We start from the raw sequence: 26,032 nt of genomic DNA, 5'->3' as shown, positions 1-26,032 counted from the left end.
GATGCAACATAGGCTTATTGCAAAAATATCCAAAAACCACTAGAACAATGTTATATATTACTTAGATTATCCCAAATGTTTCCAACAATGTTTAAAGGTGCCCTGCCTTTTTTTTAAAAGATGTAATATAAGTCTAAGGTGTCCCCTGAATGTATCTGTGAAGTTTCAGCTCAAAATACCCCATAGATTTTTTTTAATTCATTTTTTTAACTGCCTATTTTGGGGCATAATTAGAAATGAACCGATTCAGGGTGTGTGGCCCTTTCATTCTCGTGCTCCACGCCCCAAGAGCTCGCGCTTGCCTTAAACAACATAAAAAACATTCAAACAGCTAATATAACCCTCAAAATGGATCTTTACAAAGTGTTCGTCATGCAGCATGTCTAATCACGTAAGTACAGTGTTTATTTTGATGTTTACATTTGATTCTGAATGATGCTACACTGTTGGAGAGATTTATAAAGAATGAAGTTGTGTTTATGCATTATACAGATTGCAAGTGTTTAAAAAAAAAATAGCGACGGCTCTCTTGTCTCCGTGAATACAGTAAGAAACGATGGTAACTTTAACCACATTTAACAGTACATTAGCAACATGCTAACGAAACATTTAGAAAGACAGTTTACAAATATCACTAAAAATATCATGTTATCATGGATCATGTCAGTTATTATTGCTCCATCTGCCATTTTTCGCTATTGTTCTTGCTTGCTTACCTAGTCTGATGATTCTGCTGTGCACAGATCCCAGACGTTCTGCCCTTGTCTAATGGCTTGATCATGAGCTGGCATATGCAAATATTGGGGGCGTACACCCCGACTGTTACGTAACAGTCAGTGTTATGTTGAGATTCGCCTGTTCTTTGGAGGTCTTTTAAACAAATGAGATTTATATAAGAAGGAGGAAACAATGGAGTTTGAGACTCACTGTATGTCATTTCCATGTACTGAACTCTTATTTAACTATTTAACTCTTATTTAACTAAAATTCAATTTTTGAATCTAGGGCACCTTTAAATCCAGAGAAATCAGCAATTTTAACCAATAAACGGTTAAAATTGCACTACCTTTGATTTCCAGTTTTAGTTATATCAATCTAGATTACTGCAAAGTGCATCAAGTCTCTTATAGCAGCCACCGAGCGAACGCACAGAGTAATGTTATAGCATAACGTTCAACACATTAAAAAAGGAATTTAGTATGATTGTTTTAACTATGTAAAACAGCGCTGCGTTACCCCACATACGCAATAAAAAGAGCGGAAATCGCAAACTGCAGCATAAGCATAATAAAAGCTGAACTCGAGATCGGTATGTATCGCAGGTGTCTTTTATTAGCATTCACTCCAGCCGCCTCATTCCCCTCCCACGGCTCTCGACCCGTCCTGCTCCATACCACCATAGCGTTAATAAAACTTTGATACATTAGCTCATCCATGAACATGATTTCTGCCCGAGTCCGTCAGATTCCTTTCCATCGGCTGTGGAGGTGACGACGACAATGCCCACGATTCACACATACATTCACGGCGTCATCGAGCTACACCTTTGTTTTGAATAAGCGACCTCTAGTGGCGAAAAGTTACATATTGTGCCTTTAATAAAAAACTTATTATTGCAGCTCCCCTGCACTTGCGATGCGAAGCGCTCAGGTACGAGTCCAATGTAACATGCATCATGATAAAAGAGCACAAATACTTGCAGAAGCAAGTTAAAATGTTGCTTCAGTTAATGCATTTTTATCTTACACTATCGGTTAGGTTTAGCGTAGGTGCTACGTTAATATTTAATATTTTGCCGCCACTCACCAGACATTTCATTTCCCAACTGCTACCATAGGTACAGCAATAAATTTCATAAAATGTTGCCAGATTCACATTCATCTGTTGGATAAAACTAAACATGCTTTTAGCGCCACTGATGCAACATATTTCTTTGAAAGTGTTGTGAAACATACAAATGACGTAATATCATTTTGCATAAATGTCGTCACAGGCATGTTTTTCTAATGAGCCTAGGTTGAAAATGTCAGAATTGTTGTTTTAGGGTGAACTATCACTTTAAATACAGCCTAATTGTGAGTTAGGATGGAAGAGAGTTATTAATGCTGGTATAGTCAGGTCAACACTTCACCCATGTCCTAACCCCCATCCTGCCCGGTGACACACTACTGCTTTGCTTATGCTTATGCAAAACAGGGTGTTTTGAATGTGGATGGGGCGGATGTTGCTTCCGGAGATGCAGACGTGTGTGTGTGTGCATGTCATATGACAGAGGATTAATGAGAGGGCGGTGAGCCATGCTGCTGTTGGTCAGAGCTGAGTTAGTCTGAGGAAACCACAATGTGGAGGCCTGTCCGCTGGTTTTAACATGCTATGGAAATCAAACAAATGTCTGTTGTTATAGTAGACAATGCAACAAAGAAATAAGAAGCTACTAAGTTTCAGCTTTGTCTCTTGGGATATTTGATGCGTGACTTTTTTGGTAATTTTTTAGCTTAATATGTTGAGGCAGCTATAAATAATACTCACATTCTGACCAGCATGACACAGCAACACTGTCTCAACCAATGGCATTCAGTCTGCTGATGCTAATAGTGCAGAATTTGCACACTATGACAAAAATATGGCTTCTTGAGAGGTTTCTTATATAGACAAAGATGAGTCTGTCTTCATTGCTTTCATAATGAACAAATTGTTCAGCACAACTGATATTAACTAAAATGTTTCTCAGACCTCCTAAATGTCAAGATGAAACCTGTTTAACTTGCATATATCATATAGGGAACAAGATGAGCAGTTTCCTCTGAGCACAGTGACTAATTGGGTAAACATCAGTATCACTACCCCAGTACATAACTCACATTACTTGTGGCTTTGCATTTCCACCCAGTCATGAGGCCGTTAAAACTCATCAAAACACGAGTTTGCCCAGCTGCCTTTGTTTTTCAGTTTTTATTTATGAACGGCCACAGTTTATCACGTTACATTAAAAATCAACTCTTTTTGGCATACCTTTAAAAGGATACTTCACTCAGAACTTACCCCCATGCTACACTTAATATATTTTAAAAAAAGCACTGGGATATTTTTCAGAATAATTGTGTGTGTGTGTGTGTTCCACAGAAAAGGTTTGGAATGACATAACGGTGAGTAAATGATGATTTTGATTGAACTATCCTTCATTTGATTACATATTTTACAGCGGTTTTACACTTGACTCATGTGTCGCAACTTTCTGCTTCCTCCAAAATGGATGAATCATGTTCTAGGATAGTAATGCGGTGGTGATGACACATTTGCTGAACAATGTTGGAGAACGTTCAGGCCTTGACACTCAAGTATTGCGCAAAAGATGAAATCGAGAATGAACATGAGGAATCAAGAGTGAACTTGGTGGGCTTGCTAGGTGTGAATATCTTCCAATGAATAACCCAGTTAGTTTTCCCCCTGAAACTGACAACATTATAAAAACAAAACAAACTAGCGTGCTCTTTGGCTCTGAAATGCTCCTTCGGCTTGTGAAATCCTCCAAATGTTTGTGAAAGATAAAGGTCATACAGTATATCATTATTATCAGTCATTGCTGAAATTTCAGCTATGGATGATAGAGATCAACAAACAAAATTATCTGTATGGCCAGGGAAATTATGAAAATAAAACACCATATACCCTTAAATGAAAACCTAAGGTTCTTGACACAATTTTAAAGAACCTTTATGCTAAAACGCTCTATATAAGGAGAAATGTCTTAAATGATTGCATAATACTTTCATGTTTAATGGGGTATTTCAATTATTCCTAGTAATAAAGTATGCTTATGAGTTTCATAAAATTTTATAAAAAAAAAAACATTCATTCATTAAAACTAAATCCATAAAATGATGCAGAACCCCTAAAAGATTCTATATAAACCCTTTCTTCTAAGAGTGTATAATCATATAGTAGGATTAAGTTAAATTAACTTATTAGCCTATTTAAATGGGAAAATAATCCTTTTTCCATAACATGTTTCAGTATTTTGGCCCAAATTCTTCTGTCATATATCTAAACCAGAAAATGCACCTACAACCCAGAGTCTGGCACATGTGACAGTCTCTGAACTGACAACACATTCTCAAGGGAGCATCTTCCTGTTGTACACACAGGAAATGGCTAAATGGGTTGAATACGCAGGGTATGTATGTTTAATGAATGACTTTAAGGGAGAGAGCACATGACTCTTGGGTGGGACCAGTATAATGAGGTCGACCGTGTTGTATCTAGTGACTCATGTTCCATACCCCAGGACTAAACCACTTCCTGTTTGTCATGCGAGTACGAATGGTACTATATATGAGAAAGGGCATTGCTATAATGCCCAGATTATAATGTCCTTCTCTCCATACTGTATGCATGAAATCAGCCTCTGCCAACCCGCTATCAATCCTCACACATAAACACACATCACAGATGTGGTGGTGAGTTTGACGTCAAGCGCTCAGCTCAAAGTGACTGCTCCTCCCATGCGCAGAGTCACCACATAATCCTTTTGCAGTTTCTTCATGTGGCCATTGCTTCGTTGCTATGACAGCTATGATTTACCCATGGCCCCCTTGAGAGCGCAGAGCACTATGCACGTGCACTGAGCTGCCATGGTGATATGCCACATGGTTACTCCAGAAATCCTCACAGAACTCCTTTCTACTCTGAGACATTCAAACCTCTATACATTGTCAAGAGCAGGGGTTTTCAAACCTTTTGATGTCATGGACCACCTTTGTCGTGAAACTCTAGATGCCGCAGACTGATGGGTCATTAACTCAATCTGCTTGCATTTGCATCATTCTCTATAGTGCACAGCTGATTGGTTCCTGCTGTATCAGCAACCAATGATCTCGCTGCTCAACCTTAAAGTACTCGGTGAGCATTTGCTTTAAGCAGTGCAGCACGCTTTCAGAAACCCTTCTCCTTCCCCAGCTCCACCTGTATAGATCTGCTATAGGTAATTCATGCTATAGTGTACATGTCTTACAGCAGTGTGTCATGTATGCATCGACAGTAGCAGATCAATTCCGCCAAGACCAAACATATCAACATTGTCATATCCATTACCATGCCAAACACTCTGACAGAAATAAAGACCCTTTTGTACTGTACAAAATACTACCTGGATAATATTTACTTTCTTATAAGGTGGCATTCTATCATCTTTACTATGGGTAAAACAAAATAATTCATAATTCAAAGGAATTAAACAGTACAAATGTCAAATTGATTAAATTCCCTGGACCCCAGTTTAACATATTTAACTTTGAAACCTGTCTATGGTCTACATATTATCCAAACAAAACAACTGCCTTAAGAAGATATCTGCCCATTAGAAAAGTATAGGACTGATGCAATGGAACAGCAAGATGATACAAGATTTAACACTTTGGCATATTAATAAATAGACTAGACTAAAATCACTTAGCTGTAACAATACTTTAACACTCCACAATTTGATTTAGACGGTGTTAATTAATTGTTTTCAGTCACAAATGAATGCAAAGCCATGCACGTTCACAGCTTTGCTGGAGCAGAGGGGGGAAGGGAGGATGTGTCATATGATAACATTAACACATCTATTGGATAGAGAACCTTCCTATCTGTGCTCAACTGAAGCAATGATGGCAAAGCACTATGCAAATACAGGCGACTCATGAACGAGCTTGTGTTAAATCATGCAAATAATTTATATTCAACATCCGGAGGAATTGAAAAACACAGCATTCTGTAAAATGCAAAACCATTTCTTCAAATCCACACATAGTGGCGGAAGCAATTTAAACAGGTCCATTTTTTAACGTGTTCATTTGTTGTTGGGAATGTAACTTTAAATGTAAAGTTTAGACATTTTAGACTTCAGTACAACTGTGAAATTTGTAAACCCCACCGGAAGAAGTTCAGCATTTGAAGGCTTATCTTTCCAGTTAACTAATTAACTAGGGGCTTTCTTAATCCCATGAGTCAATAAAGAACTTACCCTCATGCCTCCATCAAATCAGACAGGTTCCTAAAACCCCCTGTAGGGAAATGATAATTAATCAGAGCAATAATTAACTCTTTACACATAAGACCAGATCATCTATACAGTTGCCAGAAAATTATCGTGAATAATATGAATTACAGGACGGTAGTTGATGATCACACAGATTACAGTTCCTAATAGTACACTTATTTAATTATAATTAAAATAATTGCATATCAATAGCCTACTCAAAGTCTTGTCATTTTTTGCTACTGAAAAGCTACTTACCATCAGGTGGTACGATGGAAACCACAAAATTGAGAAAACTTAAAAGTTTAAGGCAACAAACTTCAGCAGATTTTTGAGTTTTCTCAACTTCTTGTATTCAGTTTATACAACAAAAAGTTGAGAAAAGTCAAAAAATCTCCTACAAAAACAAGTTGAGAAATCTGCTGAAGTTTGTTGCCTTAAACTTTTAAGTTTTCTCAACTTTTGATTTTTTACATTGATTTGACATAAACAAACCATATTCACATTATTAGGTTACCCACACAAAACTCCATCATGGTAACCAGCAAGCATTAATTAACCACCATACAATAAAACTAAAACACTTGAATGTACAATAGGCTACAACTGTTTAAAAAAGAATAACTAGGCCTAACTAGACCTACTACCGTACCGTTTCCAACAAAATGTAAACAAATGGTTTGCAAAGATAATTATGGGAATACCCATTTTTCAATAACTGCACTTTTAACTTATATATAAAAAACATATTTGAAAGTATTTTAAATATAATAGGCTATAATTTTCCATTAAATTATGACAATTAATACTTGATACGTCTAAACGTTTTTACAGAAAAACGTCCAATAAAATAGGCTATAATTTAAATATTTTTAAAATATTTTATTTATTTATTTTTAATATTTCTTATATTTTAAAATATGAAAATAAAACTGTGCACACTGTGGATTTGTGTTGATTGTACTTTATTTGCTTGTCGTCTTGCTATGTCAATTTGTCCTCATTCACAATGTTGTTTGCTTTTAGACATTATTCAAATTTAATTTCAGCAAACCGTTTCGTCCTTTCAAAAGAAATATTCGATGGCTGAATTCTGGTTTAGAATGTGACGGCAGTCATCATCGATCGTCGCTGACACTTATGAATGAAGAGCGCCTAATGAATGGAGCTCGTAGCAGACGTCATCTTCATTGTGACGTCGCGATCCTTTTATGGAGCGCGCGTCTGAAGCCCATTCATAAAACGGAAAGAGAACTGCCCCTGGTAGTAAAGCTCTCAGGAGGGTAACACAACATTACACTGCGCACTGGCAACGCTGGATTTGACGTATTATTGTTATTAAACCACAGTCTGACCGTGACCAGTCCCCATCGGAGGAGGAAAATGGTCACCATGGACGAACTTAGTGAAATGGATTGCAGCGTTTTGAAGAGGCTGATGAAGGACGACAGTGCGAAATGTCTACTTTTGGACTGTAGATCGTTTTTAGCGTTCAGCGCAGGTCACCTTCGCGGTGCTGTAAATATTCGCTGTAACACGATAGTTCGGAGGCGAGCGAAAGGCTCCGTTAGTTTGGACCAGATTCTGTCCGGTGACGATGAAGCGAGAGCCCGTCTAAAATCAGGACTGTACTCCGCCGTGATCTTGTACGACGAGCGGACCTCCGACACAAACAATATGAAAGAAGACAGCACAATCACCCTGGTACATAACGCTTTGTGTAGGGATACATTTAGGACAGAAGTCTATCTGCTTAAAGGTAAATTCAAATCTACTCTACACAAAAAAAAAAAAAAAAAAAAAAAAAAAAATCAATTGTGTTATTGTATTTCTTCTTTATTTAGCCCATCAGAAATAAAGCTGCCATGTTCTGGGAAAATATCTGTTGTATAGATGTTTTCACTGTGGTCAAATCTAAGCATCATGTCTGCTCTGAGATAATGATGTAATGTAGATTGCCATATTCCCTGCTGGAAAATCCAGCTTAAGATAGTAGCTGTTTTGGGAACATGTTAGCTGGTCTAAGCTGGTCCACGCTGGTCATTTGCTGGATAACATGTTCCAGCTTGACCACCTTGAGCTGTTTGACCATTTAAAACCCCACATTTCTGAAGACAGTATTCACATCTTGATAATAATTTCCATGTGTTCCCAATTTTAGTGTTGTTTTATAGACACAAACCGATTATTCAATATGCCTCACATTTTTTATATATATAAAGATTGCTGCATTTTAGAGATTTAGGCCTTTTATAATGTGTTAAATTGTGAGGCGTAATAATAATGTGTCAGGCTGTCTATTTTTTGTATTCAAAATGGCATAAGGCTTGTCTGAAAAGAGTAGACCTAAATTAAAATGTCAGATCCGAGTTATATATTTTTCAAAATATCATAGTTAATAAATGTTACAAGTGATCAGTCATTTACTTCATTATCTTTGTGTCCTTGAAATGAGAAAATGGTGGTATTTTATCAACAATTGTTTTTATGCAACCTCTCTGTGACTTCAATAAAAAATGAAAATAGCCAAAAATAAATTTGGTTAAATGATTCAAGTTGATCTGGCTAGTCCTAAAACCCCTTAAACAGCCAACAAATCAGTGTGTATGTGAACAAATGCTTTAAACACTTTTCACTTTATAGGAGGCTACGACCGATTTTCCACACAGTATCCCGATTACTGTCTGAAAACCAAAACATTGGCCGTATCCAGCCCTCAGTCCAGTGTGGAGACCAGCTGCCCCTCCTGCGCAACTCCCCAGCATGACCAGGTAACTACATTAGCAGCGGTGGATACTTTGAGGTCAGCTAATGGGCAGCATTGTGTAACATTAAACGTCCTGTTGACTGCTGTCATCCGCTGCTCTTTCCGGCTGATGTAGCAGTACTTTTGAGTGCATTCGTCCGGCCTTCCTCCGTGATGGGGGTGTACTGTGTCAGACACTCCAGTACGTTTCAGTGTTGATTCCCACATCGATCATTTCCTGTCTCTACAGCTTGTTAAGCAGGCCACCAATGACATAACAGTGGGCCAAATCGATGTGCATTTCCCGAATAAATAAACTGGACATTATTAGAATGACCTTTTTATAGCAAGCAGAGGTGTGAGTGGCCTGATGTTGTAATCTGTTACAAATGCTTTTGATCATTGATTGAGAGGGGTTTGTAATTTTTTGAATATAAGGACAAATTCACAAAAACATTTAGCTTTTAATTAATAAATGCATTTATTGCACTGTAATAAAATTATATGATCAATAAGTTATGACTATTTTTATAAGTTATATAAGATTCAACTCATTTTTTAAAGACAGATACTGTAATTTGACTTGAACATACAAGTTGATTGTACTTAATTTAAGGCAGCATCCCTTTTTTTCTTTTACTGTGTATTATTATTATTATTTCAGTTTATTAAATATGTAAGATTATTAATTTAGTTTTTGTCTCTTTTTTATTGCAGGGTGGGCCTGTGGAAATCCTCCCCTTTTTATTCCTTGGCAGTGCTTTCCATGCGTCTAAAAAGGACATGCTAGATCGTATGGGCATTTCTGCTCTATTGAATGTATCTTCAAACTGTCCGAACCATTTTGAAGGGGATTACCAGTACAAGTGTATCCCGGTGGAAGACAACCACAAGGAGGACATCAGCTCTTGGTTCATTGAAGCCATTGAATTTATAGGTATGATTATTTTTATTTTATTTTAATAATAATTATTCATTTTTAATAAAATGTGTTTTTTTATGAATGCATGTATGTATGTAAATTGGTGTTTGGATGGTTAGAGTAGGTGTAGCCGTTGGTGTGTAAATTAGTCTTGGTTGTTATGGGTCTTTTCAACTGCAAATGACGTGCATTTCATCAGCAATTAAAACGTTGATCTGCATTGCAGAGCTTTTGCAACAATTACACCCTCCTTTTTAGTCTAGGACCCATTTCAATAGCTCAGCTTGGCCATTTATGCATGTAGCATAAAGGAGCTTGTTTGAATGTGTCTTGATGTATAAACGTGATTATGAAAATGGAAGTCCACACGGCAAAGGTGCAAAATACGGGATGAATGCTGCGGTATGGGTGGGTCTTCCTCATAAAAAGGTTTCTGTGACTAAGGGAGGTGGGGTTGGGGGGGGGGGGCATCCTGTATATCCAATTTCAGCTCAGCATCTTCTGCACTAAAGCTAGGCCCACAAGAAGGCTTGCCGCATTTGATCGCACCATCCTAGTGTGTGTGTGTGTGTGTGTGCAAGTGCTTGTATGTATGCGTCAGAGTGCAGAGCTTAGGGACCAGAGTCTGACTCATCCTCCATTCAGGGGTGCCTTGATACTGGAGTTACCTCAGATCTGGGTGTGTATGGCTGTGCAAAGGCATATATGCAGACAGTAATGTGCCCATGAAGAAAGTCATCTGACTAATGTTTTCATATACGTGGTTATTTTCTCTTTGTTCCATGCATGTTTTTTTTTTTTTTTTTTTTTTTTTAATTAGCAGCTTGTTAGTAATGGCAGGTGGTGTCTGTGTTTACCACTAGTGTGAAATCCACCCCAGACCATTTTGCCTGGGTGCTGAGTGTTTGTTGTCCAACTGTGACTATCAGCTTTGGGTGAATGTGTAATTTTCAGTTGTACATGCATTTCTTGAATCACATTGTCCTAATTATCGGGTGTTTTGAGTGGTAATAATACCCACAGATCACAGCTCATTGTGTATAGCAAACTGTTCAACTAGTAAATTTTTTTTAATCATTTTGTATTTTAATATTTATTTTTAGCAATGTTTTATTTTAGATTTAATTGTTCATATATTTTATTTGTAAAAAAGACACGTTTTTATATCAAACTTTGGTAGTTGTACACGTCAATCAGACAGCCTCTTGTCTGATTGTACAGGCTTTTTGACACTAGTGATGCACAGGAGATAATTAAACCCAATGTTAACTGAAAAACAGTTGTGTGTTCTCATTGTAATTTAGTACAGTGTAACAAGTGTGATTTGATCGACCTTCATAGTCAGTCTAGTTCTCCGTCGGTTAGTTTAATCAATAGTTTAATAAAAGATTCACAAAGTCACGTTATATTTAGAATCAGTCGGACAAATTGTTTGTTGAATGAACTCTGTGAATCCTTCAGAGCGGTTACTGAAACAATATGACTCATTGCTTCTATGAAGAAAGTTGTGTAATGAATGAATTTCGTATGACGGAAGGGCTTTTCACACTGCGCTTAACCCCGGGTTATCGACGTTCTAAACACCGTTTTTAACCCCGGGTAAAGGAACGTTTCACACTCGTAATTTAGAAGCGGGGTTTACCCGGGGTTATGGAACCTTGCTCCGGAGCAGGGTTAGCACCGCTTTTGTGAGTTAACCCCGCATTGCAGTGCCAAACTTGTACAGTGTGAAACGATGCGGTGTTAGAATGCTGCAGCTAGACGCTTAGCAACCGACAACCAATAGCGTGTCTCATATTTGCCTGCTTTTGACAGTCACAGAAAGACTGTGCTTTATATATGAACAGTAAATTTAACATTTGAGAGGAAAAATGTCAAATGCTGCCAGAAAACGCGACAATTTGAGTAAATAAGGGACCGTTTCATTCTTACCTTTATAGTCCAAAATGTCCATTCAGTATAAACTCGATAGTACTGTCGGCAATATGAAGATGGGCAATGCTATGTAGGTCGCGTGCTGCGTTTATCCAATCAATGACACTAACACCGCAAATATGCAAATAAGAACGTTAACCCAGGGTTTAGAAATATACAATGTGAAACGTCCGCGTTTGAATACCCAGGATTAATTGTTAACCCCGGGTAAATTATGAGCAGTGCGAAATGTGAAGCGAGATAACCCAGGATTCCATTTACCCAGGGTTTAGAATTAACTATTTCAAGTGTGAAAAGACCTAGTGTGTACTTAAATAATATTTGATACACATATATGTGTATGTATGTATGTATGTATGTATATGTGTGTATGATTGTTACCATGAACTTGCATCAAAAATTTGCGAGCGTCAGCTTCACTGTGTATGCGGTAAGATGACTCATATCTGAGCTTCATCTGTGCTTAACGAAACTCTCTGTTCTTTCCTCAGACTCTGTCAAAGATTCCAACGGGCGTGTTCTGGTGCACTGTCAGGCTGGCATCTCGCGGTCGGCCACTATCTGCCTGGCGTACCTGATGAAGAAGAAGCGGGTACGTCTGGAAGAGGCCTTCGAGTTCGTTAAACAGCGGCGCAGTATCATCTCCCCCAACTTTAGTTTCATGGGTCAGCTGCTGCAGTTTGAGTCTCAGGTGCTGGCCACTTCCTGTTCTGTAGAGGCCGCCAGCCCTTCCGCCACTCTAGGCCCCAAGTCTTCCTCTACCCCCACGTCACCCTTCATCTTCAGCTTCCCCGTGTCAGTGGTGACGCACAGCCAGCCCAGTAGCCTCACCTACCTACAGAGTCCCATCACAACATCGCCAAGCTGCTGATACAATGCGAAAAAACTGCACGCGCACACCGGGAAGGCCAAATTTCTCGGACAATATTTCACTCGGCACAATCACACGGTCGTTCCAGCTGAGCTGCAGCTTTTTTATTTTTATTTTTGACAGCTTCACTGGTAACCCACCATCATCTAACTCACTTTGCAGTCTTTATTGCGCATTAATATCAGAATAGGTCGTAATATCCTGTGGGGACAGTTCATCTCCTTCATTTCCTGTGGTTCACTTCCAAAGACTTTTCATTTGGGCGGTGGGGCAAATGGGGATGAAGTGCAGGAGGTCCTTCGACCCTGACAGGTTCTTCGCATTGCATCTGGACTTCCCATTTATCAGTTCCTCTTTCGCCGGCCTTCCTGAATTCCTTTAATAGAGACAGCCGTGGCATGACCTTTGGCAGGAAGTGTCATTCATCAAGTTGGTTTTGCATTTGTCAGTGCCTTGTACAGAGAAGGTACACGAACACTTTTACTCACATCTGCCCCATTGCCTTTCCTTCAGAACGATCGTGAACAAGACATTCAAAGCATTTCAATCTGCAATATAGATCCACTCATGTCACAGATCAGAGCAATAACCTGATTCTCCTTCCTCCCAGTCGCCACCAAAGCACTGTATGGTCTGTTTTCTTTTGTTATATTGTTTGATCATGATTTGAAATGTCAGATTTTTTTTTTGCCAATTTGTACTGAGGAGATCTCATGAATTATTTCTGCTGTATGCCTTACCAACTATGACTGTGGCGTTCTTCCGCATGGAATGTTCTCATTAATAGACTATTTAAGGAATAGTTGATAATGATGCCGGGTTATACACTGAAACTTTTTACACTGGAGATTGGGATTATTGGGAAGCCACTTTCCTATGAGTCAATTTTTTTTTTTATTCCCTTTTGAGAAGCTCTGTGAGGGGAAACATGCCTTGAAGAGTCCATATAGCAGATGGTATACGTATGTGTGTTCAGACCTACTTTTTTATGAGATTGTGGGAACCTTTTATAGCACTTTTAAGTGATGCAAAATTGATTTGAGGTTTGTTTTGCACCTCGCCGGAATTGAAGTTATAAGTGAGCAGCATTCCCTCTCCATTTTTTGGGTAAATTACGTGGTCTGTTTGTCTGTCAATCACTGATGAGATGAATGCAATAATTTTTACTGTACTTGTGAAATGTTATTGTCTGACGACTCATGGCAATATCATTAAGAGGGTTAAGATTTTTTTTTAACTCTACCATGTTCTATTGTATTATTATATGTACATTTTATTTATCTCACGATTGTCATTGTTAAATATAAACTGTGTTCTTTAATGAAAGTGTGGCGTGCTTTAATTGTATAGAAGAAAAAAAAAATCTACAGATGATGGATCATATTTCGCTCTATCAGTAGGCCTTTAAGTAATATTGCTATCATTTTGTAAAATGAATAGAACATGAGCCATCTCATTATTTCTTACATGGACTAAGAAAAGATATAAAAGAATAGGGCGCGCTATTATGCAGGAGAAGTGAATTAGTATTATATCTGATAAATGAGGGTAGGATTTTGAATAGAGTCAATAGAGGTTCTTTTTAAAGAGTCACAGCGCCCTCTATCGTGTGTTCTGTTAGCTGAATTCACTTTATGGTCAATTCTGACTCATGTAAACAATCCTTCCCGCTTTTTATTTGACGAGAAGTTCGCTGAAAAACAATACAATAGCGACTTCCTTTATTATATTGTTCCACTTAACCATCAGAGAGACACTGTAGCTAAACTGTAATACGTTTAAAGCAAATAATTTAGTGTCTTTGATTAAATGTAGAAGCTGATATCAACAAATAATCACAAATATATGGACACAACACTATTTTTTGGACATATTTAAAGCCTCATAATTATCAACATTTTTAGTAACCAACCGTGAAGATGTAAATAAAGGGTTAGTTCACCCAAAAATGAAAATATGAAAATGAAAATAATGTCATTTATTACTCACCCTCATGTCGTTCTACAGCCATAAGACCTTTGCTCATCTTCGGAACACAAATTAAGATATTTTGATTAAATCCGATGGCTCAGTGAGGCCTCCATAGACAGCAATGCCATTGTAACTCTCAAGATCCATAAAGGTACTAAAAACATATGTAAAACAGTTCATGTGAGTACAGTGGTTCTACCTTAATATTAAAAAGCGACGAAAAAAAAAACCCAAAACGATTTTTCAACAATATAGTGATGGGCCGATTTCAAAACACTGCTTCGGAGCTTTACGAATCGAATCAGTGATTCGGATCTCCTATCAAACAGCTAAACTGCTGAAATCACATGACTTTGGCGCTCCGAATCACTGAAACAGTGTTTTGAAATCGGCCCATCACTAGATATTGTTGAAAAGTCGTTATTTTTATAATATTAAGGTAGAACCACTGAACTCAAACGAACTGTTTCAAATGTTTTTATACCTTATGGATCTTGAGAATTACAATGGCATTGCTGTCTATAGAGGCCTCACCGAGCCATCGGATTTAATCAAAATATCTTAATTTGTGTTCCGAAGATGAACGAAGGTCTTGCGGGTGTAGAACGACATAAGGGTGAGTAATAAATGACATTATTTTCATTTTTGGGTGAACTAACCCTTTAAGCATAGTCTACTCTGGGAAACGATCCAACAGGGTCGCCAGCGTTTGACCAATGAATTCCCATAAATTTCATGACCATTCCGGTCAATCATTAAATTAAAAATCATAATTCAGTAAATTTTCATTCAGATAGATTCAGTATTGAATGAATCATTCAGGTACTTTTATGAAGACATTCGAATGATTCATTGAAAAGAACCGACTTAGAACAATTCACTCACAAATCGAATTTCACTATTAAGTGCAAATACTACGCAAGACAAAAGCAATGTGAATGGAATATTTTAAAGCAGAGCATAACCACAACATGTATACTTTTCCATAAAAATTTTAAAATGACCTGATATTTCCAGTTAACATGTATATGTTATTATAACTGATGAAATTTCGCAACATTTAAAGCCCAGCAGATTTTCTTAAACTTAAAATAAGTATAAGCATAAATATATTTTTGTATGACCAATGTCTTCCTAAGAACTCGTATATTAAAAATAAAAATCAATCAAAGCTTGGGCCTCTGAGGGTTAAACGGTCAGAAGGAACTAAAACAAGAATTTATGATTTAAATTATAAAAATTAAATCAAATATATTACCATTACAAAAAGGCCATTGTACTGTAAAATAAAGTATTTAATAATAATAAATATTACCTAATATACTATTTTTTTTTACTATAATTGAATAAGGGAACTGAATAAGATTCAGCAAGTGTGAAAAAAAGACAACAGACAGTATTTATGACATGTACTTTATTAAGACCATTTTACATGATTGAGGAGTGTTTGATTAATCCGCAGATGGCTTACAGTAGATAAGCCGCTTCTGATTAAAGTTCACAGGAACATGGAAATAAAGTAAAAATACAGCTCAGAGAATTGAGAAATAATTCAGGAGTTAATCTCCCATGTATTGGCTTGAGGGGAGCAGTGGACATGTCTGTGCTCATACTACTAAGAGAAGAAGAAAGGTCTGCTCTCTCTCTCTCTCTCTCTCTGGTTTGAACACAGAGAGTCCTGGAGTAAGGCAGATGACCTCCAGTACACATGTACAGAACCACAAACTACACCTGAGCAAAGCAACCAAACCATGAGACATCCAGAGGTAGAGCCATGTCCTTCATTTCATTCTGTAACATGAACGCGAGTCAGCAGAGCTGCTGATATCAGTAGTGTGTAACAGTTAAAACGTTACGGAGACCCTCGTAAAAGAGGCGTTTCTCTGACACCAGAGAAACAGGACTGGAATGAACAAGATTTAGGAATTCCCGTGATTGTGATCCAAAACAAACCCAAAGCAAAAGGAGCGACTTCAAAAGCAGAGTCGCATGGTCGTCAGAAAATATAGAAGGAAAGATCTGAAAGCAAGAATTCCCACTTCCTTTACAGTACTACAGTAATAAAACCCACTCTGAATCGGTAAACAACATTAAAAGCTATACAAAGGCATTGTCCATTACACAACCTGTACATTACTGGAATTTTTTTTAACCTACTTAATCTTTTTTTAAATTATTTTGAATAACTTAAGTCCTGCTTAAAAGTGCAAATTCTTAAAGATCGATTTTCAGATTAGGCTATGACAATGGAATGGGACATTCTGACCAGTATTCCTGTGCAAAGATATGTAAAAATATGAGTATTTGGGGAAAGACATTTTTTTTTTTATTTAGCTATTTTGTGGTCAAAGGCTTTCTTGTATAGTTCTGGTCTCTGCATCGACATTCTTTTTGCTTTAAAACCCCTCTAAGGCTTTTTTTTTTTTTTTTTTTACAACAATGCATAAAGGAAAAAAACCCACAACAATAAGATTTTCAGGGTCTTTAGTAAACTTCAATAAAGGAAAGAAGGACTGCTGAAATGTCAGGTCCCTTTGAGAAGTGGTCTGTTCTTGTGAACTATATTAATGAAAATAAAACGGGTAATTAATCACAGTACTAGTAAAACCGTTTCAAAGAAATGAAGCTAATGCTTGAACAGTGTTAAATCGTGTAGAATGACAGGGAAGAGGTCACTTGTTGTCTTTCACGGAGCAGGCGGCAGTCCTTTCAACTGAGCCCTGAAACAACATTGTGGCCTATATCCTGACCTTTGACCAGGACACAGCCAGCCAAGGCAACTCTTTCTTGTAAACACTCACGAGGACAAAAATGGAGCATAACTGCAAATTAAAGAGGCAGTGCAGAGGTTTTTACGGGTGGAGTGAATGTGAGGAGGCGTCTGTGGATGTGTGTGAAATGTCTGGGTAACAGTCTGAGCATTTTGCAGGGCCGCTGATCTGGGACCTGCTTGGACTAGGACTTCTGCTCCGCTGCTGCTGGGGAAGGAGGTGTGCTGTCTGGCTTGATGATCTGGTATGTGATGAGGTACTCTGGGTAGGCCTGCAAAAACACAAAAATTGGAAACAAAGGGATTATCTATAACTTAAAAACTTTGTTTTAATGTTATATAGTTCCAGCTGATAAATATCTGAGCTCTTTCACCTGTTCCCCTCGGTAGATGACATATTCGGCATAGGCTAGCCCGTTGACGCTGGGTCGGCCGATGACGGAATGGTGCCCTGGAGGAGCGTGGGCCATCTTCATGGCACTGAATTGCAAGAAGGATTTACCCAAAGTCACCCGGCAAAACAGCATCTGCCTGCAAACAGCACAATTTCATTTGCAATAAATAAAATAATAACTAGGTTTTAATTAAATTATATGTATAAAAAATTATTGTATATAATTATAATTATTACAGTATAATTTATAATATATTAATGAAATAATTTAAAATAAAAATCAGCATTTAAAATAAATACAATTATAATAAATTATATTAATTTGTTGTATATACAAATGTATATTTATAAGTTACAATATAATTTATTATATATGTTAATCATTTAAAATAAAAATAATAATAATAATAATATAATTTAGACATGTATTAAAGCTAATGTGTAAATAAATTATTACATATAAAGTACGCTACATCTGTGGACCGTTTTAGATTAATTTGTTTAAGAAATTAGAATTTTAATCAGTGTTTATGAGTGTAATTATTTACAGTGTTAGATTTTCTTTATACGTTTGTACAATAAACACTTTTGCACTGAATTATATGATAGGCAGCACCATCAGCTGGTCATTTAGAGTAAGTACTCCTGTTTTTACATTAAAGGTTGGGTAAGCGATATTTCAAAAATGCTGTTTGGAAGTTAGTCAAAACAAACAACAAACGTGTAGCCAATCAGCATTAAGCAGCATATGACGGTGCAGAGAGAGAACGAACAAGAGGGAGATTTGAAGAAAGACTGCAGAAACAGAGTTATGACTGGGCAGGAGCTTTAGGACCTGAGTTAATATTACAAAACCTTTCTTGATTTCAAATATCAACAATGTCCAACAGTGTTTTTGAAATATTGCTTACCCCACCTTTAATAAGCAACAATTCAAATCTAGGATCTTTTTCAATGGGGGAAACTTCCATATTCTGTAAAACTGGTTTCACCGCATCCAGTTTAGGACTTCTGTATGTGCTTCTTTAAGTATAGAGCTGTTTTACTCGAGTTATCTTCAAAGGAGCGAGTGAAAAACGATGTTCATCGCATATGAAGATTGATATCTAAAAGTTTTTTATTTTTCTTCTCACTAACATTTGGATATTACGATCGAATAAAACAACTTTAAAAAGAACTAGCTAGCTTAGCTGATTACCTTAAGTCCATAGATGTCACTGTCAGTGTTTTCCTGTTTGCTCAGTTTGATGTTTGTCAAAGCCTATTACTCTTAAATGGGAAGAATCAGACGTGTATGTACCTGTGACAGATGTAACAGGAGCGGTCTTTATGTGTGGGGCAACCCGTCCCTCCTCCGATGCCGTACACATACTGGTTGCTTTTTGAGGAGTTCTCTGCAAAGTAGATTCCTGCCCCAAACATCCCCCCGATGTAGGCGTGCCTCTCATCAAACCCTTTATGGATGATGGCGTTGATGAATGGTGACCCTTGTAGATTAAGAAAAAGGAAACTGATTAGCCTTATGTAAAAACTGGAAAACTGGGATTACACTGTTTGAAAGCAGCTTTTCAGTCTGAAATGGGCAAAAAAAAGGTTCTTTTGTAGCTTGAACTTTCCCAAATAGCACTTATTCATCTCGTGACAGTGAGCTGGAGCAGTACCGTGAAAGAGCATGCGCTCGTTGTGGTGGTTGTGGTTCTCGTCTGCAATCTCCTTCTGCCTGTGTGCGTATCGCTCCCTCAGCTTCTTGTTCACCACCTTCTGAATCTGTACCAACATTTTACAAAGTTGTCATCATTGCTTAGACATTCATCAAACATTTGAACTGTAAACTAACTTACTAAAATGTGTCTAGAATACATGGAAATCACTCACCTTCAGGATGTTGTACCTGCTGAAAACACCCCCCGCATTGCCACCATCCCTGTGCTCTCTGATCGTACTTTGCAGCTGTAAATAAAAACAATTCTGTTGTCATAATACATTAAAAAAAAAAAAAAAAAAAAAAAAAAAATTGAAGAGCACGCAGTCCTTCAATAGGGTAAAATAAAATACAAATAAAATGTTACATAAAATTTTATAAGAGAGCTAACTAACTTAAAGGTGCCGTAGAACATGTTTTCAAAAGATGTAACATAAGTCTAAGGTGTCCCCTGAATGTGTCAGTGAAGTTTCAGCTCAAAATACCCCATAGATTTTTTTTAATTCATTTTTTTTAACTGCCTATTTTGGGGCATCATTAAATATGCGCCGATTCAGGCTGCGGCCCCTTTAAATTCCCGTGCTCCCCGCCCCCGGAGCTCGCGCTTGCCTTAAACAGCATAAACAAAGTTCACACAGCTAATATAACCCTCAAAATGGATCTTTACAAAGTGTTCGTCATGCAGCATGTCTAATCGTGTAAGTATGGTATTTATTTGGATGTTTACATTTGATTCTGAATGAGTTTGATAGTGCTCCATGGCTAAAGCTAACATTACACACTGTTGGAGAGATTTATAAAGAATGAAGTTGTGTTTATGAATTATACAGACTGCAAGTGTTTAATAATGAAAATAACGACAGTCTTGTCTCCGTGAATACAGTAACTTACAGTAAAGATGGTAACTTTAACCTCATTTAACAGTACATTAGCAATAGGGGTGTAACGATTTATCGTAGTACGATATTTCGTGATGCAAACATGTTACGATATGCATCGTAGAGTGATGGCGATACTTTTACGATATGACGGCAGTTTAATCTTATTGGTTGAGCTGCCGACGTGACCTACTCTGCAAGGTGGTAGTGAGAGAAGCCGGTTGTCACCGCATATAAATGGTGTGTCTCAATCAGCTCTCTAGTTCAGTAAGTGTTTCGGGCACACATTGAATCTTGCAAGCAGGTTTAAACGTTTCTCATGTCAGTCTCTTGCATGGTCGCGTGAGAAAAGTCGTGGCTTTCTTTCACAGCAGTGCACAGTAACAGCTGTGCTCACAGAAAAGCAAAAGACGCTTGCGATGCTTTGCTTTAAGAAGTTCTGTGGGGCCGTTCACATATTGCGTCTTTTCCGCGTGCATGTCAGTTTCAAATGTAGCCGCGCGGCAGGCGCGCTCATAATGGGATCAACGCGGTCGCGACGCGCATGCAATTCTCAACTTTTCAGAATGCCGCAAGCGCACCGCAGGTCGTGTGACAAGAATCAACCGATCAGCTATGGCCTTTCCGTAACAAAACATCAAAAGCTCAGCCGAACAGCTGATCATAGCTGTACATGGTGGTTTTTATATCTTATCTCCATCAATATATCTCGTAGTAAAACTAATGCAAGGGCTAGAAATCATTTATCCTTTGCAGAAACATCCTGATCCTCTTGGAGAGCTCAGTTCATGGTTGCATAGCAACGACCGACGCCACGAGAGCGCAAGCGCTTTGGAAAGAAGGAGAAGAGGTGCGGCCGCGCCTTCCACGCGTTTTTAGACGCGATATGTGAACAGCACCTATTCATAATTCTAAGTTCATGTTAAATTTAACATTTTTTTTCAGTGACAGACAGCCCTATTCAACTGTTAATTTGAATACAGAAGGTTTTTATTAAACCTTGAAATGTGATCTTGTATGTACAACAAGGAAAATTATTGAAATTTGTTCATGTTTTTTGAATAAATCTTGTTTGAATTTCAGTTTCATTTTGTTCAAAATATCGTGATACGTATCGTATCGTGAACTCTGCATCGAGATACGTACCGTATCGTGACCTGAGCGTATCGTTACACCCCTAATTAGCAACATGCTAACGAAACATTTAGAAAGACAATTTACAAATATCACTAAAAATATCATGTAATCATGGATCATGTCAGTTATTATTGCTCCATCTGCCATTTTTCGCTATTGTTCTTGCTTGCTTACCTAGTCTGATGATTCAGCTGTGCACATCCAGACGTTAATACTGGCTGCCCTTGTCTAATGCCTTGAACATGAGCTGGCATATGCAAATATTGGGGGCGTACATATTAATGATCCCGACTGTTACGTAACAGCCGGTGTTATGTTGAGATTCGCCTGTTCTTCAGAGGTCTTTTAAACAAATGAGATTTATATAAGAAGGAGGAAACAATGGTGTTTGAGACTCATTGTATGTCATTTCCATGTAATGAACTCAATTCAATTTTAAATTCAATTTTTAATTCTAGGGCACCTTTAAGATAAGACATACTAAAGATATCAAAGACTAAAATTATAGCTCACACAATAAAATAAAAAATAAGTAAAATAAGACTACAAATAGAAGATATAAGACTAAGTTGTGCAATTAAATAGCACACTAAAGTAAAAAATAAGACCACAAATACGTTCTGTAAGACTATAAGTTGTAACTTATCACACATTAAAATAATAAAATAAAAAATAAGTCTACAAATAAGTTATAAAAGACCATAAATAATTTTAACTATAAAACTATAGAACTATAAAATACACAAAAATAAAATAAAATACATAAAAAAAATAAAATCTGTTATATAATACAAAATTTATCACACTAAAGTAAAATAAATAAGATTACAATAAGTTTTAGTACTATTAAAAAGTTAATATAAATAGTATGATAGTAAATAGTAAATATATACTAAAAATAAGTAGTCTGAATAGTGGGTTCACACTGGAAATTTAAAAAGAAAAAGTACACTTTAAATAGCCAGATGATGCAGAGTAGTAAAGACATCATTAAAATAGTCAATGTGACTACAGTGCTTTAACCTTAATGTTATGAAGCAACGAGAATACTTTTTGTGCGCAAAAACAAAACAAAAGTAACAACTTCATTCAACAATTTCTTCTCTTCCCTGTCAGTCTCCTACGCAGTTGAAGCAGTGCAGTGCTTCTGTGTTTACGTTAGAACGCTGGCTCTGTATTGGCCGACGCTGTACATGTGAGCACCACAACGCATGCGTGTGATGCTGATGCAGGAGCCAGCCAATACTGAGTCGGCGTTCTGACGTAGAACACGGAATCTCTACAATGTGTCTTCAACGTAAACTGCTTAGAAGAATGACAGGGTAGAGAGGAAAATGTTGAATAAAGTCGTCATTTTTGTTTTGTATTTGCGTGCAAGAAGTATTCTTATCACTTCGTAACATTAAGGTTGAACCACTGTAGTCACGTTGACTATTTTAATGATGTCTTTACTACTTCTCTGGACCTTGAATGTGGTAATGTCATTGCTTTCTATGGGTAGACATATCAGATTTCATCAAAAATATCCTAATTTGTGTTCTGAAGGTGAACGAAGGTCTAATTGGTTTGGAATGACGTGAGGGTGAGTAATTAATGACATATTTAGTTTTTGGGTGAACTAACCCTTTAACTACATAACGGAGGGGGAGGGGCTATCAGACTCCACAGCTGAATGACAAAATAACCTTATAAATTCATACACTACACGGTTCAGTACATAGTGCTTAAGCACATTTGGGACACAACTTATAAGTTCTAACTCACCGCACACTAAAATAAAAAAAAAGTCTAAGTTATTTAAGTCTATATGTAATAACTTTTATTGCAAACTAAAATAAACTGATAAAATAAAACTACAAATAGATTATATGTTTGTATGTATATATTTATAAGACTATAAATTAGTTCTAACTTTTACTGCACACTAACACAAATCATATACCTTCACAAAAAAACAAAAAACAAAACTATGATATGCAACATATAAGCCTAAAAAATATCTTAGCATGGCTGGAACTCTGTGCTGACCAGCATCTACAACCAGTCCTATCCATTTCATAATTAGGAATAATATTTCACAAGCTTTGGAAGGAAAAGCCCCTAGATCTGCTGATTTAGATTGCGCACTCACCTCCTCCTCTACTGACTGAAACTCTTTGTCATCAGGTGCCAGGTCGATCAGCACCGTGCCCTGACTCGCGCAGTGGAATGTCAGGTATGGGTTGGCACCTGTAAGGAAGCACACCAGCACGTAAAACTATCAGGTACCACAGTGTGGTTTGCTTAGTCATGAACAGATGGTGTTTGCGAGACAGACGCTGGAGCTAAATGCTTCTGAACTGACCTTGTTGACCGCCCAGCAGCCTCTCAATGCCTTTGATGAGTTTGTGCCTGTGCCCGTATGCGTTGATCCCGATCTCCTTGAGCTCCTCGTGGCCCATGTCAGCCAGCACATCCAGCGAAATCTAATACAACAAGTGATCACCAATCAGAATTATGGAAACCAAAGTAGTCTGCAGGCAAAACCTAATCACATGAAGTTGTAATTACAAATGCCACTGAGTGATTCATTTCAAGGCCAATTTGACTGCATCAAAAACAGCCAACAGTGCAATTTTTCATTTTCTCAGCTTGTTGGAATGTGGAACTTCCTCCTACTGAGATGATAAACTCTTAGAGCGGCAGGAGGCTTGGATGGATATTATCGTGTGTGACTCATAACACACGGAATGATTATTGCTGTATACGCCTCCTACTTGGAACACGCAGACAAAAGCAAACACACAGATGCCGATTTGCGCATGCTAGACTGTGAGGCAGGGAGCCGTTGAGCCAGCATGTGTCTTACAGAGGCATTAATGTTTAATCACACGAGACTAAGCATGTGAAATCATTTCAGAACTCAACAAATATGGCCAAACTGATATATCTAGTGAGCTTAAGAGAATTCTTTAAAAAACATTGTACTTTTAATCTTTCGAACAGCAGTGTATGAATGGAAGTGAATGACCGTCCCATTACCGATGACTCTGCGTCAGCCTGTGTAATCTCAAACTCTCACACTCTCAATTCCAATGGCACACTTATTGGCAATGCATCACATCTATGATAGGTCTGTCAAAGGCCATTAGCCCAGGAGCTGCCAACTGCTCTCTCTCTCTCAGGAAGCACTGTGCACTTCAATCGATAGGACTCGCAGGACTGACCATTATTGCCGTGAAGGTGTGATGGCCACAGCTGGAAAGATTCCATTTATTTCTCTTTTTCTCTCTCTCTAACTCTCTTGGCGAAGTTTTCATTTGTGCCAAAGCTGAAAAAGAACTGCAGCAGATTTACTACAGACTAGTGCAAAACCTTCAAAAACTGACTAGCTGACTTAATAAAACCTTAAAGGTGCAGTAAGAAATTTCTGAAAAACGCTGGACCAAGCACCAAAACACACTTGTAGCCAATCAGCAGTAAGGGGCGTGTCCACTCATTAAGGGGAGGTGCCTGTGTTGCATAGTGGGTGCTTCTCAAGTTAATAACCAGCCAGTGTTCAAAACTATCTAATTATCTTGTCTCGATTCACAACAGTAAGATTGTAATAATGTTTTATAATAAGAGCGACATGGTGGATTTTCGTGGGAAATTTGAGCATGCAGCAGTTCGTCTGTGCGTCATTACGTCACGTCCGTAAACAGAAATGAAGGAGTCCAGGCTAGTCGGTTTTATCACGTGAGGATGCTGCTGGTAGCGGCACATTTATAGCCTTTTCTCACAGCAGCTGAAATAATTAAACTTATCATTTTGATGGCGGATTGTAATCCAGAAAGATCCAAATGACAATCATCAGTGACAACTGGAGGTTCACCAGTAGCCAAAAAGCAAAAGACTTGGACTGTGGAGTGACTACAGAAATTGAAATCTACAGGTAACGCTAATACACACTAAATACACAGTCACGCAATGCTGATGTTGTTAACAATAACAATTTGAGAACAATATAACAGTAATAATCATTTGCACGGTTTGGCATGATCCGAGCTAAGCGATCATTAGATTTAATCATCACTGGCAGCCCGATTTATTGTAGGCCTAATGCTTTTTTCCTCAAGTTGGTCAGAACAAAAGTGGCATACATGTTACTTACTTGTTCAGATGATATTTTCCAGTGAAAATTCTTATATTGGTCATACTTTCAAGACATAGAATCTGTGATTCTGAAGTTCAGTATCCACACCGGTGCGGTGACTGACAGCAAGCATTAGATTCATCCGCGCTGACAAGCTGTGCCGATGCACAACGCACGTACAGATAACTGTTCCGCATATGACTGCAATTGCAGGTTTCAAACAGAGATGGCGACAAAGAGGAAAAATCGCGGCTTTAACAACATGAATGCAGATCCCTCGAGCGCAGCTGATGACGCTTTGAAGTGATGCTCGATTGATCAAGTACATTCCAATATACAAATAACATTTCCTTCGATTCCTCTGTCCTTGTTTTCTTTCCTTGTATCCTCCCCTCACATCCTATGGGGGTGGGGCTGAGACGCGAAGAAAGGAAGCGAGGAAAGGAAACGAGGATGCACAAATATGAAATGAGAAGCACCCAGTGTGTTAGTGAATTTGGGGGCGGAGCTATAAAGATAGGGGTGTGATCCTTTTGGGTAGGGGTGTGTTTGTTTTGGTGATTTCAGATATCA

General features: G+C 37.8%; 2 protein-coding genes across 5 annotated transcripts in view; one reads left to right on the top strand and one right to left on the bottom strand.

The window, feature by feature from the left end:
- Positions 1-7,268: 7,268 nt before the first annotated feature.
- dusp4 (dual specificity phosphatase 4) lies at positions 7,269-13,814 on the top strand. The gene is made up of 4 exons (XM_048166298.1): positions 7,269-7,778; positions 8,663-8,790; positions 9,483-9,702; positions 12,114-13,814. The coding sequence occupies exons 1-4, from the start codon at positions 7,403-7,405 to the stop codon at positions 12,491-12,493; spliced, it is 1,104 nt and encodes a 367-aa protein (XP_048022255.1). The 5' UTR covers positions 7,269-7,402; the 3' UTR covers positions 12,494-13,814.
- A 2,049-nt stretch (positions 13,815-15,863) lies between these two features.
- The window catches only part of tnksa (tankyrase, TRF1-interacting ankyrin-related ADP-ribose polymerase a), a 113,457-nt gene continuing 103,288 nt past the window's right edge, over positions 15,864-26,032 (bottom strand). For all 4 annotated transcript variants that reach the window (XM_048165289.1, XM_048165291.1, XM_048165292.1 and 1 more), the window contains 7 exons: positions 23,690-23,810; positions 23,477-23,574; positions 19,504-19,578; positions 19,290-19,395; positions 18,929-19,115; positions 17,609-17,765; positions 15,864-17,506 (listed from right to left, as the gene is read on the bottom strand). In XM_048165289.1, the coding sequence (XP_048021246.1) occupies positions 17,420-17,506; positions 17,609-17,765; positions 18,929-19,115; positions 19,290-19,395; positions 19,504-19,578; positions 23,477-23,574; positions 23,690-23,810 (831 nt within the window). In that variant the 3' untranslated portion in view covers positions 15,864-17,419. The remainder of the gene's footprint in view (positions 17,507-17,608; positions 17,766-18,928; positions 19,116-19,289; positions 19,396-19,503; positions 19,579-23,476; positions 23,575-23,689; positions 23,811-26,032) is intronic.

This window comes from Megalobrama amblycephala, linkage group LG18 (genome assembly GCF_018812025.1).
Source record: "Megalobrama amblycephala isolate DHTTF-2021 linkage group LG18, ASM1881202v1, whole genome shotgun sequence".
NCBI lineage: Eukaryota > Metazoa > Chordata > Actinopteri > Cypriniformes > Xenocyprididae > Megalobrama > Megalobrama amblycephala.
Note: the sequence above shows the minus strand (reverse complement) of the source record. Positions and strands in the feature narration are given on the sequence as shown.